Source organism: Podarcis vaucheri (assembly GCF_965113315.1).
Source record: "Podarcis vaucheri genome assembly, chromosome: 15".
NCBI lineage: Eukaryota > Metazoa > Chordata > Lepidosauria > Squamata > Lacertidae > Podarcis > Podarcis vaucheri.
Genome location: NC_138753.1, coordinates 30,006,143 through 30,024,421, shown reverse-complemented (window position 1 = coordinate 30,024,421; position 18,279 = coordinate 30,006,143). Strand labels below are relative to the sequence as shown.

The 18,279-nt window shown below is 47.4% G+C and overlaps 2 protein-coding genes across 4 annotated transcripts in view; one reads left to right on the top strand and one right to left on the bottom strand.

Annotated features, from left to right (window-relative positions):
* Window positions 1-1,291: 1,291 nt before the first annotated feature.
* CXCR5 (C-X-C motif chemokine receptor 5) lies at window positions 1,292-10,799 on the top strand. Its single transcript, XM_082200869.1, has 2 exons — window positions 1,292-1,376; window positions 8,496-10,799. The coding sequence occupies exons 1-2, from the start codon at window positions 1,323-1,325 to the stop codon at window positions 9,726-9,728; spliced, it is 1,287 nt and encodes a 428-aa protein (XP_082056995.1). The 5' UTR covers window positions 1,292-1,322; the 3' UTR covers window positions 9,729-10,799.
* A 2,183-nt stretch (window positions 10,800-12,982) lies between these two features.
* The window catches only part of BCL9L (BCL9 like), a 44,353-nt gene continuing 39,056 nt past the window's right edge, over window positions 12,983-18,279 (bottom strand). For 2 of the 3 annotated variants that reach the window (XM_082200866.1, XM_082200868.1), the window contains exons 7-8: window positions 17,061-17,321; window positions 12,983-16,488 (exon numbers count right to left, since the gene is read on the bottom strand). In XM_082200866.1, the coding sequence (XP_082056992.1) occupies window positions 15,428-16,488; window positions 17,061-17,321 (1,322 nt within the window). In that variant the 3' untranslated portion in view covers window positions 12,983-15,427. The remainder of the gene's footprint in view (window positions 16,489-17,060; window positions 17,322-18,279) is intronic. The other variant, XM_082200867.1, reaches the window with a different exon arrangement.

Here is an 18,279-nt window from a genome sequence, read left to right as displayed (position 1 = left end):
TCCAATTTGATTCTGGAATGTCCTGCTTTTCCTTAGGACGTCCCTATTTTCTCCAGTGTTGGGGGATATGGAGTTATGAGACCCCTGAGCCAAGAAGATAAGTAACTATTCAGCATTTAGAAGACATCTGAAGGCAGCCCTGTATAGGGAGGTTTTTTAATGTTTAATGTTTTGTTATGTTTTTATATGTGTTGGAAGCTGGGGCAACCCAGTCAGATGAGTGGTGATGAGGATGATAGAATAGATGATGATAGAATAGGATGTCTCTATTTTCATCGAAGAAATGCTGGAGGGTATATGATTGAAGGGAAAGGATTATCTGGACACATTTCTACCTGGCTTCAGGCCTAGATGCTGAACTTAAAAAGTCTTGGCATACTTCCACCTGCCTTGCCCCACACTAGAACCCTGGATGCCTTCATAAGAGAGCTGCTCCAGAGGAACAACCAGGAGGGGAGAGACTTTCTGTTTCTCATCAGACAGTGGCGTTTCCAGCTGCCTTGCCCCAACCCAGCCTTTCCCAGACTATGACTTTGAGAACAGCAGCTGCTGGGAAGAAGCAGCTGGGAAGAGAGGAGTTCAGGGATATTTATAAAAAAGAAGTTTTATAAGTTGTGTGTCTTTGTTTCTCCATTTGATCCTTTTACAGTACATGGTTTTGTATGTTTTGTGGTATTTTATGCATTCTGATTTGCTGTTATTTTTATTGATTGTAGATTGGCAATTCTTTATTGTGGTTGATGAGTGTGAACTGTTTAATTATTCTTTGTTGATATTTACTTTTACTGTTTACCATTAGATTCTGATGGATTGTTGAATGTTGCATTGTTTGATATAAGTTGTTCATTTTAAAGTTATTGTGACTTTTATATTGGATCAGATTGTTACTATTAACGTTTGAGGTTTTATTATGTTTTTATGTGTTGGAGGCCACCCAGAGTGACTGGGGCAACCCGACCAGATGGGCAGGGTATAAATAAAATAATAATAATAATAATAATAATAATAATAATAATAATAATAAGTAGTAGTAGTAGTAGTAGTAGTAGTAGTAGTAGTAGTATTTATTTCAAGCAAAGGGGACAGAGAACTTCACTGAACACTCTGAAATACCAGGAAATGGAGTAACTTTTTTGTTCCACCCCCTCCCAAAGAAAACCAACAACAGGGGACTTTTACAATGATAATTTTAAAAACGTGATTGTGGAGTGTGTGGGTGGAGATTCTCAATTTGCCTTGCAAAGCAATTTAGGAGCCTTCTTCACCCGTCCCTTCCTCCTACTAGCTGCAGTCTCTGAAGACAAAGCGAGACTCTGCTGAGGATGGTTGACTCCCAAGTAATAGAAATGACAGGCATCTCCATTGATAACTTCATGGTGAGTTGTGGCTAGTTTGGCATAGGCTCAGCTTCCACAGTGGGGCAACGAAAGGGTGAGGGTTGGGATTTGAGACATGTCATTTGGGATGCTTACAAGTTTAAATCGGAAACATTACGAATGGAAGTTGTGGACTGAAATCTTTCGGGGTGGGGAGCTTTGTGGATTTGTGGCTTTTTGGGCTCTCTAGAGTATCTCCCCTCCGAAAGAGGTCTGTGCAAGTCTAAAGATGTAGTTTCAGCCCCAGAGAGGGAGTTCTATCCTAAGGCTAGGAAATGTTGCAGAGAGGAGTGGGCAGATCAAGCTGTTTTAGCCAAAGCAACTTCAGGGGTGCTTCTGGATTGTAACTTTTTTAGGTGGGTTTCATTCACATGTACTGTCAAATTAAAGCTGTGCAATTATATTTGATTGGAAGGTTTTCTGCAGCAAAGACTCGGAAGGTGCTTGCGGTCCATTCTTGAGTCTGTGGATCGCTCCTTCCACGTATTGCTAAGATGTCAGCATGGCCACACAGAGGCAACTGACACGCAGTTGTCTGCTTTGGAGTAGCTCACTCTGTGCAAGTTGCGGCTCCGTGTGTGTAGAATAGCATGTGTGTGCAGGGGGGGGGGGTTTGCTGAGTGAAGCCTAAAGAGGGTGCCATGGCAAAGGGGATATGAGTCCCAGTATGCAAATGGGTTTCAGAAGAAGACACCTTTGAGAAGCTGAGAGCAGGATCTGGGTGCTTTTCATCAACAGGAGGAAGTTGCCTGCAATGGTGGTTTGGCTGGCACTTCACAGATTGGTGAGATTTCCGCTGCAGGCAGAACACCATAACCACCGAGTCCCATGGGAAAGAGAGAGCAAGAAAGCTGCTCCCCTCATCCCCCTAGAGAGAAAGATGAATTCTCATTTCTCCCTCCCTCTCTCCGGCTGGTGAGCTGACACTTAAAAACGCAGTGCGTGGGTGTGAAGGTGGCACAAAAGTCATTCTTGTCCTGTTTCTCCATTCAGCTCTTGCTGGACTGTACCACACTGCGATGGCCTCCTGTCAATCTTTTCTTTAATGGCTCAAAGCACATTTAACCTAAGTAGCAGAGCTCTAAAGGGTCTTGGGTTCAGCCTTCCAAAGAATTGGGGGAGTTCAGGCTAATTGAACAGAAGACCATGCAAGAGTGTGTGTGTGTGTGTGTGTGTGTGCGCGCGCGTGCGTGCGCGCGTACTGGCTCCACCTTCTATTCAGCCTCCTTTGCTGCTGAGAGTCTTGGAGAATATGCTTTTAAGCCTGTGTTTATTGTTGTATTGTTATGAGATGAATTGTCAGAGAATATTTCATATTGTTAGCTAATTTGAGAGCAACTGGCGATAGGGATGAGGTGGAATTCGATTCAGTTTGCATTTAAAGGCAAATGTATCAAACTAGCACTTCCCAAAACAATATGAAAACTAAAACGCCACCATCCTTTGATGGCCATGCTTATCTGCATTTTGCAACAAAGTTCTCCAACTAAACAGTGCTTACAAAAATTCATATACAGTATTAGAGGAAAGTGTGCATGAATATAAATAAATTGGTGAAAATGATATACAAAATGCATTATGTTTGGGTTGATTGCTTACAAAAATGTGTACATTAGTCAAAACTTTATACAGAAATTAGAGAAATTTGCACTGAAATGCCGATGAATTTTCATGAGGTTTTGTTATTGCAAATTTCTGCAGAAACATGGAGAGAAAAATTAATATTATAGAAAAATTAGAAAGTGAAAGAACCAAATTTGACAGACTGCTCAATCCCTACTTGGCAGAGAGGTAGGGTTATAGTCTGAGAACTTTCTAAAAATAATCTATCAGTTAACTGACCTTAACTGACCTTCAGATCCAGAGATGTTCTCTTATTCTTATGCCACAGTCACTGCTAGGCTGAGCCAACATATGATTGAACTGGGATAACTTATTCCTTCTAAAGGAATAAGTTACAAGGGATAAGTTATCCTAGTTCAGCTGGCTTTATGTCTATGGGAGCTCTGCAGTCTGCGCAGTTGCAACCACTTTGGCATATGAGGTTGATGTGGTTTTTGATCAGAGCTTCTAAATGACTCTGAACAAAAATTGCAGTGTTAAACAAAAGAATAGTTTCATTCAGACAAAACTAAAATAATCTGGAGTATGTTTTGGGGTCAGGAGGTGAGCTCCCTCCCGTTAACACTTATAGGGGTTGAATTCTGATTGCCTCTTTGTGTTTACGCTCCCTTTACTGTACATGTCAGGAATGCAGTAGTTCACTCTTTCAAATACTTGAAACGGTGTTGTTTTTAAATCACATTTCAGTCTTAAACTTGCCCCCCTCCCATGGTGGCATAATCTGATTAAACGTTTGTTCAGTACCTTTAAATGTGGAGGGTGAGGATTGCACACTTTAAAAAACTGTTCAAAGAGGAGAAAGAGATGGCTTTGCTGCTTGGCACAATCAACCAATCAACGCCATGAAAACTGGACTTCTGCTAAGAATGGGATCCCCACGAGTCTGATCTCACCCAGAAGGCTGTGTATGTTTTGTACTTTCATGTGCAGACAAAACTGGACTGTTTTAAGTCCAGATCTTGTAGGCTAAAGAATAGCGCACTAGCTGCTCTTGGTCATTCAAGTCTAATGAAGCTATAGATCCATTGTTAGACAGGCGTAATTCCTCTCAGGTCCAGAAAGCAAAACAAATAGCAAAGTAGCTTGTCAGCACCAGGGCACCAGAAAGTATCAACCAAGTTGCTTCTCTGCAGCTGAAAACCACAACATCCTTTCTGAGAGAAAGTTCGTTCAAACTGCATGATAAAACTGAAGAAATGGGTCATTGTGAGCAGCAAGGATGATTGCTATCTTGAGGGAGCAGCTTGGGCCTAATTTAGAAGTATTTGCATCAGATATGGGTCCAACAAAGGCATCAAATGAATCTGCAATCTGGCAGATTGAAAGCTGTGACTGGCAGTTCCTGCTTCAAATATGTCTCTTGAGTCTTTAGGAAATACGGGGTGGTGCTCAGCTAAATTTTCACTCAGAGCAGACCCACTGAAATTAATAAACCTGTCATATTCATGAATTCCAATAGGTCTACTCAGAGTAAAAATGTAGTTGAATACCACTTCCAGCTTTGGGGACTGAATCAGCTTGGGTTGCCCTGTTGAATGATCTGGTATTGAATGAGGGACAGAGGAGGACAACTCTATCACTCTTTCTTGATCTCTCAGTGTTTTTCAATACCATTGACCATGGTATCTTCCTAGATTGATCGTGTGGGGTGGGTACCAGAAGCTATGAGGTTCCAAAACAATGCGGCAACAAGAGGAAATTATGGACGCATCAAGGATGGAGTGCGGGAAGTCAATTTTGGTGGAAATTATATTAAATTTTAGAGCTTATATCCAATAAACTAATAGGCCAATAGTTGTGGGGCTATGTTTGTCACCTTTCCTGAGAATTGGGGTGATAATGCTCTGCTTCCAGTCCTCAGCAAAAGTGCCAGTAGTTTATATAAGAAAATAATTTTGCTAGGAGGAGACCACCACTCAGAATTATTCTTAAAGAACTCTGAAAAGATTATGTCCTCTCCAGTACTTTTGTCAGTCATTAAGGCACCTATAAGATCACTTCTTGTTCTGAAACTGAGGGCCATTCTGGTAACGTTAGCAGATCCTAATTAGCAGTTGGTCCATTAGGACTGCTGTCACCATCACGTTCAAAGATTTTGTCTTTGGCAAACATACCCCCAAGTGATGTTTTATTCTGTTGGGAGCCGCCCAGAGTATTTGGGTATATATTGTGATGAGAAAAAATCCTGGAAACCTATAACCTAAACTATAACAGCAACAGTACAGAAGTCAGCCTATGCTATCCTGAAGTTTTTCTATTCTAAAGGTGGCAGGCTGGTAATCCCAGCCCTAAAGGTTTATCTTGGGAAAGTAGTAGCTCAGCTGCAGTACTGTATTGAGATTTGGGGGATGAATCATAATCACCTGAAAGACCTAGAAGTGTGCCAGAATAGGTTCCTAAAGTATCTGCAGGCAGTACTTCCTGGTACCCCAGCTACCTTCCTTAGGACAGAGACAGGCGTGGTGTCTGTACAGTGGTACCTCGCGTTACATACGCTTCAGGTTACATACACTTCAGGTTACAGACTTTGCTAACCCAGAAATAGTACCTCGGGTTAAGAACTTTGCTTCAGGATGAGAACAGAAATTGTGCTCTGGCGGCGCGGCAGCAGCAGGAGGCCCCATTAGCTAAAGTGGTGCTTCAGGTTAAGAACAGTTTCAGGCTAAGAACGGACCTCCAGAATGAATTAAGTACATAACCCGAGGTACCAATGTAAAATTCGGGACGCGGGTGGCGCTGTGGGTTAAAGCCTCAGCGCCTAGGGCTTGCCGATCGAAAGGTCGGCAGTTCGAATCCCCGCGGCGGGGTGCGCTCCCGTTGTTCGGTCCCAGCGCCTGCCAACCTAGCAGTTCGAAAGCACCCCCGGGTGCAAGTAGATAAATAGGTACCGCTTACCAGCGGGAAGGTAAACGGCGTTCCGTGTGCTGCGCTGGCTCGCCAGATGCAGCTTTGTCACGCTGGCCACGTGACCACGTGTCTCCGGACAGCGCTGGCCCCCGGCCAATAGATGTGAGATGGGCGCACAAACCCCAGAGTCTGTCAAGACTGGCCCGTTCGGGCAGGGGTACCTTTACCTTTACCTTTTACCAATGTAAAAGCGGAGATGGCTACTTTTTCGTACTATAAAAGAGTCCTGGATATGCCAGAGGACCTCTTGCCTAGACTCTGCCTGGAGGAAAAATGGAAGAAGGGTGTTAGTACAAGAAGTTATTACAGTGGTGCCCCACAAGACGAATGCCTTGCAAGACGGAAAACCCGCTAGACGAAAGGGTTTTCCGCTTTGGAGGTGCTTCGCAAAACGAATTTCCTATGGGCTTGCTTCGCAAGACGAAAATGTCTTGCGAGTTCCTACGGGGTTTTTTCCCTCCCCCCTCCCTTTTTCCCAAGCCGCTAAGCCGCTTATCAGCTGATCCTAAGCCACTAAGCCGCTTAACAGCTGATCCTAAGCCACTAAGCCGCTTATCAGCTGATCCGCTAAGCCGCTTATCAGCTGATCCGCTAAGCCGCTTAACAGCTGATCCGCTAAGCCGCTTATCAGCTGATCCGCTAAGCCGCTTATCAGCTGATCCGCTAAGCCGCTAATAGCGCTAATCCGCTAAGCCGTTAATGGGCTTGCTTCGCAAGACGAAGAGACTCGCGGAATGTATTCTTTTCGTCTTGCGAGGCACCACTGTACAAGACCTGCTAGCCTCAAAAAACCAGACAACAGATATTTTTGTATTCCCTGGAGTTAAAAGACTGCTTAGGGATTGGATTTATAAACAGGATAATGAGGAAGACTTAACACTAATCCATCTCAGAATTCTCCCATTGGTACTATTTGCTGAAATCTAACCACACCAGAGCTCAGTACTTCCAGTCAATTTACCTTGCCTCCCCAAGAACTTCATTTACAGCTCTCAGTTTTCAAACAATGCCTACATCAAGAAGAAGAAGAAGAGTTTGGATTTGATATCCCGCCTTTCACTCCCTTTAAGGAGTCTCAAAGCGGCTAACAATCTCCTTTCCCTTCCTCCCCCACAACAAACACTCTGTGAGGTGAGTGGGGCTGAGAGACTTCACAGAAGTGTGACTGGCCCAAGGTCACCCAGCAGCTGCAGGTGGAGGAGCGGAGACGCGAACCCGGTTACCCAGATTACGTGACTACCGCTCTTAACCACTGCACCACATCAGTCTTAGATGGAAGTTATAGAAGTGTTCCAAGGCATTTAAGACTTTGTATTTGTGGGGTAGGTGAGGTAGAAGATCTCCCCTGTTATATACTCCATTGTCAGCTCTATCAAAACCCCAGAAAGAGATTTTTTTGGAACAGATGCTGGCACTGCTACAGGGACAGAACCTTGAAGTGAAAATATGTTGACTGTTACCTGACTGTGATCCGCTTGTCACGTACAAAGCAGCCCTATTTGCTAAAGCCGCTTAAAGTATTCGTGTTAGCTGCAGTATATAAAAGACAACGCTGTAGGCTGTGCAGGTGATTCATTAATTTGACTTATTGTAAATGGATGTATATCTCTGGATTTCTTTTAACAGGTTTTAATTGACTTGCTGGATCTGTAACTGAATTTGTAATGGCTTTTAGTCAAACACAATACATGATTGACTGATTGTATTAAATTTGTTTTAGTTTGTGGTGGGTTTGATAAAATTCGGAAAATCAATAAAAACAATTTGGCAGAAACCAAGCAGCCTAATAATAAAAATAAAAATAATTTATTATTTATTATTTATATCCCGCCCATCTGACTGGGTTTCACCAGCCACACTGGGCGGCTCCCAACAGAATATTAAAAGCACGATAAAACATTAAACATTAAAAACTTCCTTAAACAGGGTTGCCTTCAGATGTCTTCTAAAAGTCAGATAGTTGTTTATTTCCTTGACATCTGATGGGAGGGCGTTCCACAGGGTGGGCGCCACTACCGAGAAGGACCTCTGCCTGGTTCCTTGTAACCTCACTTCTCACAGGGAGGGAACTGCCAGAAGGCCCTCGGTGCTGGACCTCAGTGTCTGGGCAGAACAATGGGGGTGGAGACACTCCTTAAGGTATACTGCGCTGAGGCCGTTTAGGGCTTTAAAGTTCAGTGCCAACACTTTGAATTGTGCTCGGAAATGTACTGTGAGCCACTGTAGGTCTTCCAGGACCGGTGTTATACGGTCTCGGCGGCTACTCCCAGTCACCAGTCCTGTTAGTATTCAACCTCAATCTGTTAGCCAGCATCCATCCTCCAACCACCTCCAGACCATAGCTGTCAACTTTTCCCTTTTCTTGCGAGGAATCCTATTCAGAATAAGGGAATTCCCCTTAAAAAATGGGAAACGTTGACACCTATGCCTCCAGACACTCACACAGTCTTTCCATTAATGTTTCTCTGTCTTCAAGCATTTTGGCATGGAGGCATCGCTGAATATCAGTGCAGCAGGGCCTGGGGAAATAACATTTCTATCCCTGCCACATCACCTGGTAATGACTTTGTCTTGCTTTCTGTTCCACAGTTAGATGATTACAATACGTCGGACTATGCGGAACAACTCTCCAATTACACCGACTACATGTGCCCCACGATGGATGAGAGCACCACCCATCAATTAAGGGCCTTCCTGGTCCCTTTTGTCTACATGCTGATCTTCTTGCTGGGGGGTGTCGGAAACCTGATGGTGATCGTGATCCTGTGGTGCTACCGACGCTCCCGCAGCTCCACCGAGCTCTTCCTCTTCCACCTGGCCTTGGCGAACCTTTTGCTCGTGTTCACCTTCCCCTTTGGGGTTGTCCAGAACATAGCCGGTTGGATCTTTGGACCTTTCCTCTGCAAGGTGCTCAGCGCCACCAACAGAATCAACTTCTACAGCAGCAGTCTGCTGCTGGGCTGCATCAGCGTGGAGCGCTACCTGGCCGTGGTGCATGCGCTGTGGGCCTTCCAGAAGCAGCGAGCCATCTCTGTCCACCTGACATGCCTGGGAGTTTGGGTTGTCTCTCTGCTGCTGACCTTGCCTGACCTGCTCTTCACAGAAGTCTGGCCGAGCAGGGACAACCAGCCCAGCATCTGCCACTTCAGAGAATATGGCAAACATGGAATCAACGCGTGGCTGGCCACACGCTTCCTGTATCACATCGTGGGCTTCTTCCTGCCCTCGCTGGTCATGTGCTTCTGCTACATAGCCATCGTCAGGGTCCTGTGCCGCTCCCAGCGGCTGAAGCGGCAGAAGGTGGTTCGAGTAGCCATTTTGGTCACCAGCGTCTTCTTGTTCTGCTGGACTCCATACCACGTGGTGATCTTCCTGGACACCCTCAACAAGCTGGCTACCGCCAACAACGGGTGTGCGGTTGAGCTGAACACGGCCATTATTCTGAGCGAGATGGTTGCCTTCAGCCACTGCTGCCTCAACCCCATCCTCTATGCTTTCGTGGGCATCCGGTTCCGTCACGACGCTTGCCGACTTCTGAACAGCCTGGGCTGCCTGAGCCAGAGCACCCTGCAGGACATCCTGGGCACCTGCAGGATGGATAGTAGTACCGCAGAGACCAACATATCGCTCGTCAACCGCCACCCTTCCTCCCCATCTTCCACCAATCCCCTAACCACATTCAAAGGCTCTCCTTCTTCTTCCTCTTGTCCCCAAGCCCCAGCTGACCAAAGGGCTCAGGGGGGAGAGTCTGGGGCTCAACTTAAGCCAAGTCAGAAGCAATTATTGACAGACCAAAGACTGGAAGAGCAGAACCTCGCTTAGTAAACCAGGCACCACCTTCCTGAAATCCTGTGTGTGATGAACGTGCACACTCCTCCCAGCTTCCTTGGAAGAGAGTCTCGTGATGTTGGCGAACATGCAATGCTTCCAGATACAGATCCTGCTTTTTGCTTCTCAGGTTCATATTCCCTTAGCGCATCCCCCTGCCCGCCCGCCCCGGGCCTCGGAGAATGTGTAACTGTCAGCTTCAATGCAAGCCCTGCCACTCCTTCTTTGTGTTGAAATACTCGCCTCTCCTGCCTATTCATCCAGAGCTCTGCTGTGCCCCAGCGCTCAACCAAGACGACTCACAAGCATCTGCTCAAGTCGTGAGCATAAGGTTAGCCCAGGCATACAAAGGGGGAGCCCCACTATTAATCAACTATGGCCCACATGACTTCCTCTGGGGTTGCAGAGACTCCTATCTTGCTGCTTACCCTGTGCTCAACATTCGGGGAGGGGGGAAATTGGGGTCTCTTAATGAAATCCACAAGCCCCAGACCCTCCCCCCCAGGCTTTTGGGGTGTGTGGGTGTGTGTGTGAAATGTTTTTTTCTATTGCTAAAACATACACAATACTATAACAAGAAATTAAGTAAATTTGAAATAAAATGGCAGATTAAAACAGTAAAAAGCAGCACAGTATGTACCATAATCTCACTTTCGAAAAGCACGATTTCAAAGGGGGGAGGGGAGAGAGACCTATGGTTGCCATAGTTCAAAAAATGAAAATCCAGACACAAATGTTATTGAGCTTTTTGTGCCCAAAGTTGTTGATCTTTTTTTAGTTTTGCCCAAATTGCTGAGCAAAATCGCAAAAAAATGACATTTTTGACGTATTTTTAAGGTCAATTGGCAAAAAATACGCTGCCATACGTCCAAATTTTCCCAGATATTTTGCCAATTTCTGCCCAGACACTGCTTCCGGCTGTATGGCAACCCTGGGAAACCCCGTATATGTATGTGTACACGCACACACACTGCATTACTTATTAGCAAATTATTCATTAATACATGGTAAACTCATAACTCATATTTGGGAATAAACCATAATCAATAAATATCTTTCATTTTACCAAGTTTTTGTGCCTCTCTTCCTTCTCGATAGCCTTAAAAGGTTGTGGAGTTAGCAATAGCTGCAATCAAGAGATTCAACGGACTCCTTCTGTTCCAACTTTTAAACACCTGCTGGAAACATATCTATTCCATGAGGCCTATGCAGGCAATTAAGAATACATCTTTCCACAATAGCTGATTTCTGATTTTCACATTTTAATCCCGTTTATATTGTATGGTTCTATGTACAACTTTTGTTAACCACTCTATTTTTATGAATAGCAGTATATATATTTTTTTAAATAAATAAAGGACAGTCACATATTTTATCCATCTATTCATTAATATTAAGTGTTGGAAATAATCTCCATTATTTTGTGCACAGGATTCTATTCTCAACAAGCCTATAAAAAAAAACCAGTTTATATATACATTTTAATAAATAAAGGACAGTCATATATTTTATCCATCTATTCTTTAAGTGTTGGAAATCTCCAATATTTTGTGTACAGGATTCTATGCTCAACAAGCCTATAAAAACCAGTTCCTTATGTTCTGGCCTAACCAAATGTTCCACCTGATTTTTATTTTAAAATGAAATGCTGGGTTAAAGGGTCTTTATAACCTAAAACCTTTGCAACTTGAAATTTTATTTTCCTCCAAAACGTCCTTCCCAACAGTTGTACCAAATCTTGCCCCCTGCAGCCTTCTACAAAATTATTTAGGGAAAGGCAGGAAAGCACCATGAAAGGAAACAGTGTCAGGTCCCTCTCTCGATCACATTTCCCCTACCCTGCACTGGCCTATGCCCAGTAATGAGCTGGAATCTGGAAACACCTGTGGCTACTGCCCAGTTCTCCCGAAGATGTTTCGGACTCCCCAATTGGAGACCCATCCAGATATTCCCCAGAGTACCTTTTAAGCAAGCAGGAAGAGGCAAAATGAACCCACAGAGAAGCTGCTGGTGTTGTCACAGACTCTGAAAGGGAAAAGAGCAACGCCATGCTCAATGGACATGTTATGGCTGCCCGTTTAAATTCCTCTTGCTTGGATGAGGAAATCCCATGGTGCAAAGTGGCCTCTGTGCAACTGGGCAGCTGGGCTGCCTTGCCAGCATTCAAGTAAGGATGTCTGCAGCCAAGATACCCTGCCCAGGAACTAAACAAAGGGCAGACATTTGCCTTCCTAGCTCAGTGGAGAGACTGAAGCCAGCACCAACAGCACAGGGTGAACTCTTTGGCTTCCCTTCTACCACTAACTTCCTGGTAAACAAACACAGTTCTCCCATCCCAGCTTTCCTTTGGGCCAAATGGGTGAAATTCTCACCTTCCACATCCTCCACGGCCAGTGGGAAATGCAATCTGACATGTTGCCTTACCCTGTGGAAAGCCAACTCTGCAGCCGCCCTCTTTCAGCTGGCAACCTCATTTGGACTTGCACCCTGGGATTGCATGCAGCTCCCCATTCAACAAGGTGAACATCTCCTGTCAGTGCAGCACCTGCTACCTGCGCAGGAGTCCTTGTTTGTTTGGGAGCTGGCAAGGTGTGTGTGTGTGTGTTGCTCATGCAGCTGGGGAGGGCTGTGTGTGGAGAGGGAGGGCACAAGAAGCTTGTGTGAAATGTTACTCAGCATTACTCTGCTCCTATTGCAAATAATATCAGAGGGTACATTAAATAAAGTGATTTTGTGCCCACTTTCCTCTCCTGCTGGCATCCGTTTGTGAAACAAAACAGGCTCAGGATGGCAAAGCGAAGTCCTGGAGAGGCTCTTAGGAAGGCCGAGACTTTGCAGTCTCCCTTAGAGCAACAGTACAGTCATACCTTGGTTGTCGAACGCCCCAGAACTCATACATTTCGGCTCCCGAACGATCAAAACCGGAAGTGAGTGTTCCGGTTTTTTAACAGTTCCGGAAGTCGAACGGACTCCCAGAACGCATTCTGTTCGAGAACCAAGGTACGACTGTAAATGGAATACCCTGAATCGCATAGGATACAACCAAGTCCAAAGCCACCTAGTGAATAACACCAAAAATGGGTCTTTTCATGAGGGTGTGTGTGTGTACACGCACAGAATATTGTGGCCAGGGAAAGTCCAAATAAACCAACTCTGCAGAATCGGGGCCCCTCTCAATCATACATTAGACTAGCAAGCAGCCCTTTCCTGCCCACACCCAAAGACACCACAAAAGGCTCCTTCCAAGCGAGTTTTGAAATGTCTTTTTAATAAAAAGGCACCTATAAAACAGGTCAATCAATACGTTACAGGCAGCACAGATACCCAAAAACAAGCCTAGAAATCATTTCAAAATAAAAACCAATAAGATGTCTTCACATATTGTATTTATATATTTATATTTATATATATATATATTTATAGAATGGTACAAAATGCATGGGTGGCAGGGAGAGAGGCCTCCCCCCTCCCCACATGGGATGACAAGAGAGCGGGCCAGTCCCCATTACCTGGGCACAAACACATCTGTTGTGGGCATTTTGGATTGCTTGAATTTGCATCGCTTGGGTCAGGTGTGTGTGCATGTGTGTGTTGAGAACGGGAAATGGACAGGTTGTGGCAAGAGACAGAGGAGAACAGGGCAGACTTTCAGCAGACGCCGCTCAAGCTGGGGAGCTGAGCGAGAAAGCACAAGACACAAGACTGGACAACGTTCACAGCGCAAGGTGAGGCAGGGAGGGAGCAAAGGGCTGTGTGAATGACTGCGTGGCAAGGGGCCCAGGACCACCATATTGCTGATGAACCAGATGCAGCAGATTGGAAGGTGACACACCTGGCAGGTGCGGCTGCCACAGAGGATCAGGGTCGCAGGCTTCGGCTGGGGCAACAGCCACAAGGGCAAATATGCAAACCAGGAACATTTCCCTTTGATTTTCAGGACAACTGACTCCACGCTTCCCTTCCCTCACTTCTGTACCCCTTTCACTGATCAGTTCTGAGTGCAGAACACCTTAGATGCCTCCCAGGTCATCTTCGCTGCCAGCGGGAGGATGAAGACATCTCCACACTTCTGCAAGGAGTACCGCACACCTTTCAAAGGGCCAGATGGAATTTAAAATAGGGCAGGTAATTTTGGCTTTATTACGTGGCACGCTCTAAGGGCTTGGGAATGTCGTCCTTGTGAGCAATCGCAAGCTTGCAGGTCCTGGTGCCATCTTGGTACCACCCAGCTGGTGATGGTGTTTGCCATAGAGGCTTGGTGGGGAACGAACAAGGCCTTTCTCAAGCAAAAACAGATAAATGCTACCGAGGTGTGTGCAGCACTGGAACAAGCGCAGAAGAGCATGGGCTGGGTGGGGAGATGTGGGGAGCACCCACTCCTTAATACTAGATGCCTAGAACTTTGTCATATCACAGATCTGCATTATATTTGCTTTTAGTCATCAAGCTGCTCACTTTTTCTGTATGCAAACATTTCAATCAGAAACAGTCCAAAAGTGCAGACGGGGCTTTTCAAACGTTCCGATTCAGAGCTCTGGCAAAGCCAGCTTTTAGTCTCCATTCATTCAACTGGCTCGTTTCTACGATTCAAGCCAAATTAAGTAAAGGAGATCAATGAAACGTTCATTTGACATGGACTGAATTACAGTTACTATGACGTCTCCCCACTTTGCTCGCATTATGTGACATATGTGTATAGAGGTGTGTGTGTGTTTTTGAGGGGGTGGGCAGGGGGCAGGAAGAGATGCACCAGGGCAAAGGGTTGCTTGACCTGTGAGAGAACATATGTGGCAACTGCAACAAGCCAAAATAAGATGGGAATGCTGGGATTTCTGTTCTCCCATCTTACTGATGCAAATCAGTAGCCTTGGAGGGGAAACTGTGGAAGAAGGGGGCGCTAAACGTTTGGTGCTTATGGTAGGTGGCCAACATTTAAGTTACATTTCCCATTCTGGCTGTGTGTGTGTGTTTGTTTGTAGAAAAGGGCCATTCATTTCCAAATGCACACATGAGAGAGAAGAGAGGCAGACATCGAACCTGCTCCTAACCTGCTAGGGGACCAATGTCTTGTGCGGAGTTCTGGGGGGGGGGGGGAAATATATGGTTGTGTGCCAAAGTAGTGACCCAGAGTAGAGCTGCTGGGCTGACAGCATGGCTAGACTGGGCCAAAACCATACAAGCCAAAGGACGTCCTTCCCTCACATAGGGAAAAGGGGAAAGGTGGGGAGGAGGCATTCCGCCAGACTACGCAGAGGGCCACTGCATCACCTGACTAGCTGGCACCTAGCAGAGAGAATCAGCTGGTGGAACCTGCATCTGGGCCCTCGAGCTCGGGATTTCCAGTCCACAATGAGTCGAACTTTGTCAATGGGTTGTATTTTAATTTGTTTCTTCCAAAAAACAGGTTTTGAGGCTTCTATTAAAACACAGAAATACAAACAATTCCAAGCCAGCAAAACTTTGCTGCTGCTGCTGCTTCCCCCCAACCTATTTACAGCTGTTCCAAACCCTCTTGCACATTTTGGTTACTTAAAAAAAGAGAAAGAGAAAAAGAGAGAGAGAGAGAGAGAAACCGACAGAGAAAGAAAGAAATTCACACTCAGAGGAAAGATCCAAACCAAACTCTGTGCCACGGCAGAGAGAGAGGGGCTGGCATCAGCATGGCTGCACCAGGAGGCTCCCCGCTGCCAGCCTCAGAAGGGCAGGTTGGCCATGCCACCCGCTCCTGGGCCGTAGCTCATCTGACCGTCCAGGGAGACGCTGCGCTGCCGCATGGGGTGTGAGACCATGAGGTTCTGCTGGGGTGGGGGGCCCATGAGCGAGCCTTGCGGGGAGATCATGTGACCCGGCTGCGCATACATCTCCCCCGAGACGGACATGCTGCGCTGCTTGGCCTGCATGAGCAAGAAGTTCTGCTGGGCGAGGAGGTTCTGCTGCTGGGGCAACATCATGCCCTGGTGCATGCTGTTGCTCATCATGGCTTGCTGGGGCGCCAGGCCTGTCCTGCCCAGCACGGGGGGCACCTGTCCCGGGTGGCACATGGCCATCCCACGCTGCATGCCCGGAGGGCCGGGCCGGGCCGGGGCCTGCTCTGCCATCATGTTCTGCAAGTTCATGAGATGCAGGTTGGAGGGCGGCTGCGGCTTGGGCCCTGGCCCCTCGCCCTTGGGGAAGTACTGCAGCGTGCTGCTGGGCTTCTCGGACGGGATGATGCGCGACAAGTCGAATTCGGGGATGCCGGTGGGCGTGGGGCGGATCACGTCGCTCAGCTCCGGGTCGTTGAGCACCGAAGCCACACCAGGAAGCACCGATGGGTAGGGCTCCGGCGGCATCCTCCCAGCCATGCGCTGCTGCTGTTGCGGCGGCATTTGCCCCGGCTGTGGTGGGGGCAGCTCCTCCGGGGGCAGTCCCAAGCCTGGCGGATAGTGTTGCTGGACACCGGGCCCCCCGGGAGCCATGGGCATATTGCCCCCATTCGCAGGGGGCTGCTGGAGGCGCGGGGGGAAGATCAGCTGTCCGGAAGGGCCGCAGGGCTGGTTCAGGGAGTCCTGGGCATTGGGGGGCAGCATCATCGGGTTCTGAGGGGGCGCACCGCTGTGCATGGGAATGTTGGCGCCCAGGGGGCTTGGTGAGGACATTGAGGGCTCGTGCGAGAGTGGCTGCTGCCCCGGCAGGTTCATCCCCATGGGGCTCTGAGCAGGCGCTGGCCCCACGGAGTTCATGTGCATCTGGTTGGGCTGGTTCCCACCCATGCCTGGAGGGAGGAAGAAAGAGGGGGGGGGCTGTTAGGTGGCAGGTAAGGCAACAGGAAGCAAAGAAGCCATGGGGACCAAGCACCCCCCCCCCCGCACCCCCAAAAGGCAGGACAGAAGCAGGGCTGGCGTGTTGAGGCTCAGCAATGGCAGACCCACCCCACCCCAATCTCTCTCAAGACAGAATTATTTATTACGGGAGGAAAGGCACATTCGCCACTTCTCTCTCCAGAAATAACTGGAGGAAGATGCCAGGGGCTCACCCCACTGCAGCTAGAGACGCCCTTCCTAGCCTGCACAGTTGGCAGCAGAGATCATGAAGGAAGGCAAAGAGACCAGCTGCCACTTCAAGTGCCATTTAACCTGCATTTAGCCAAAATGCCTGTTGGGGTTCTCAGGGTTGCAGGAATATCTGAAGCAGCCTCTCTGGGATGACTAGGGGAAGGAGCTGGAGACTCTCCCTGCCAGCCACAAAAAAGGCACTGCAGACCCCATGGTTGAAGAGGCGGCAGAAGGCAGCCCCAATTCCTTCCCCTATCCAGCCGGATGCAGGCCTCACGATACCGATACCTACCAGACATGGCACCTGGCGGAAGCATCGGCCGGTCGGGCATCATTTCATCGTCCGAGGTGGCGATGGTCTTGATGGCGTTGTGGTAGAGAGGGGTGGAGCTGGGCATGGCGTACTTGGACATCTGGGACATCATGAGTGACAAGGGGTTCTGGGACGGGGGTGGATCTGGAGAGGAAGGAAAAGGCAGGTTGGGGTTCAGGGGGCCAGAGGGGTTGCTAGGTGGGGCAGAGGAGCTGCTCCTAGGCCCAGGCGCCATTGGACCTGTAATGAGAGAGACAGCAAGCGGCTTAGGAAGCAAGATTCAGAGCTGGCAGCAGCCTCCACAGCATCCCTGAACTGGGACAACACCCCTTGCTTGGACCCATGGAGAAATATTTGTGTGGAAGGGCTGTGGTTCTGCGGCAGAGAACCACATTTCCCGGCAGAACTGGGAAAGACCACCTAAGTCTGAAACCTTAAAGGGCCTATGGCTGCCAGTCAGTGTGGAATGATACTAGGCCACTGGACCGACAGGGTATTAGGAAGCTTCCTATGGAGGGGTGTAGAAACCTCTGAACATTTTCTGGGGCCAACTGCCCCAAGGGTATGGATCAGATCCATTGTTCCGCCTACTTTTTTGCCCCTGGCTCCAACCGCTACTTGTGAGCAGCCCTTGCGCAGGAACCAATGCCCATCACAACAACGCCAGCCAAAGACAGTGGTGCATCTTGGCCCCAGAGTGAGGGTGGCATTTGTTGTCAAAGGGATACAATCGCCACAGCATTTCACTCCCACCCAACCCACTGGTGTGGGAAAGGGCAAAGAGTTGATGAAAAACTATGTTCAGGTCATGTATTAAACCACCGTTTCCCACATATACTTCAGGTATATTTTTGACTAAAAATGCCTGCCAGTTGCAGGATGAAAACATGCACATATATCAGCCTTCACAACCTAGTGCTCTCCAGAGAGTTGAAACAAAATAAAAAAAATTCCTTCCAGTAGCACCTTAGAGACCAACTAAGTTTGTTATTGGTATGAGCTTTCGTGTGCATGCACACTTCTTCAGATACACTGAAACAGTGAGAGGGTGGGGAGGGGTATTACTCAGAAGGGTGGTGGGAATGGGTGATTGGCTGATAGGTGTGGTAAACCTGTTGATGACTGTTAACGACTGCAATTGGTCTTACAGGAAAAAGCAATGGGTGTGACGGCTAAAAATAGCTATATCATGTATAAT

Bases quoted from the DNA above. Each gene is read 5' to 3' on its own strand.
- CXCR5 (XM_082200869.1), top strand. From the start codon at position 1,323: ATGGTTGACTCCCAAGTAATAGAAATGACAGGCATCTCCATTGATAAC. The intron at 1,377-8,495 runs GTGAGTTGTGGC...TCTGTTCCACAG, and splicing joins TCTCCATTGATAACTTCATG to TTAGATGATTACAATACGTC.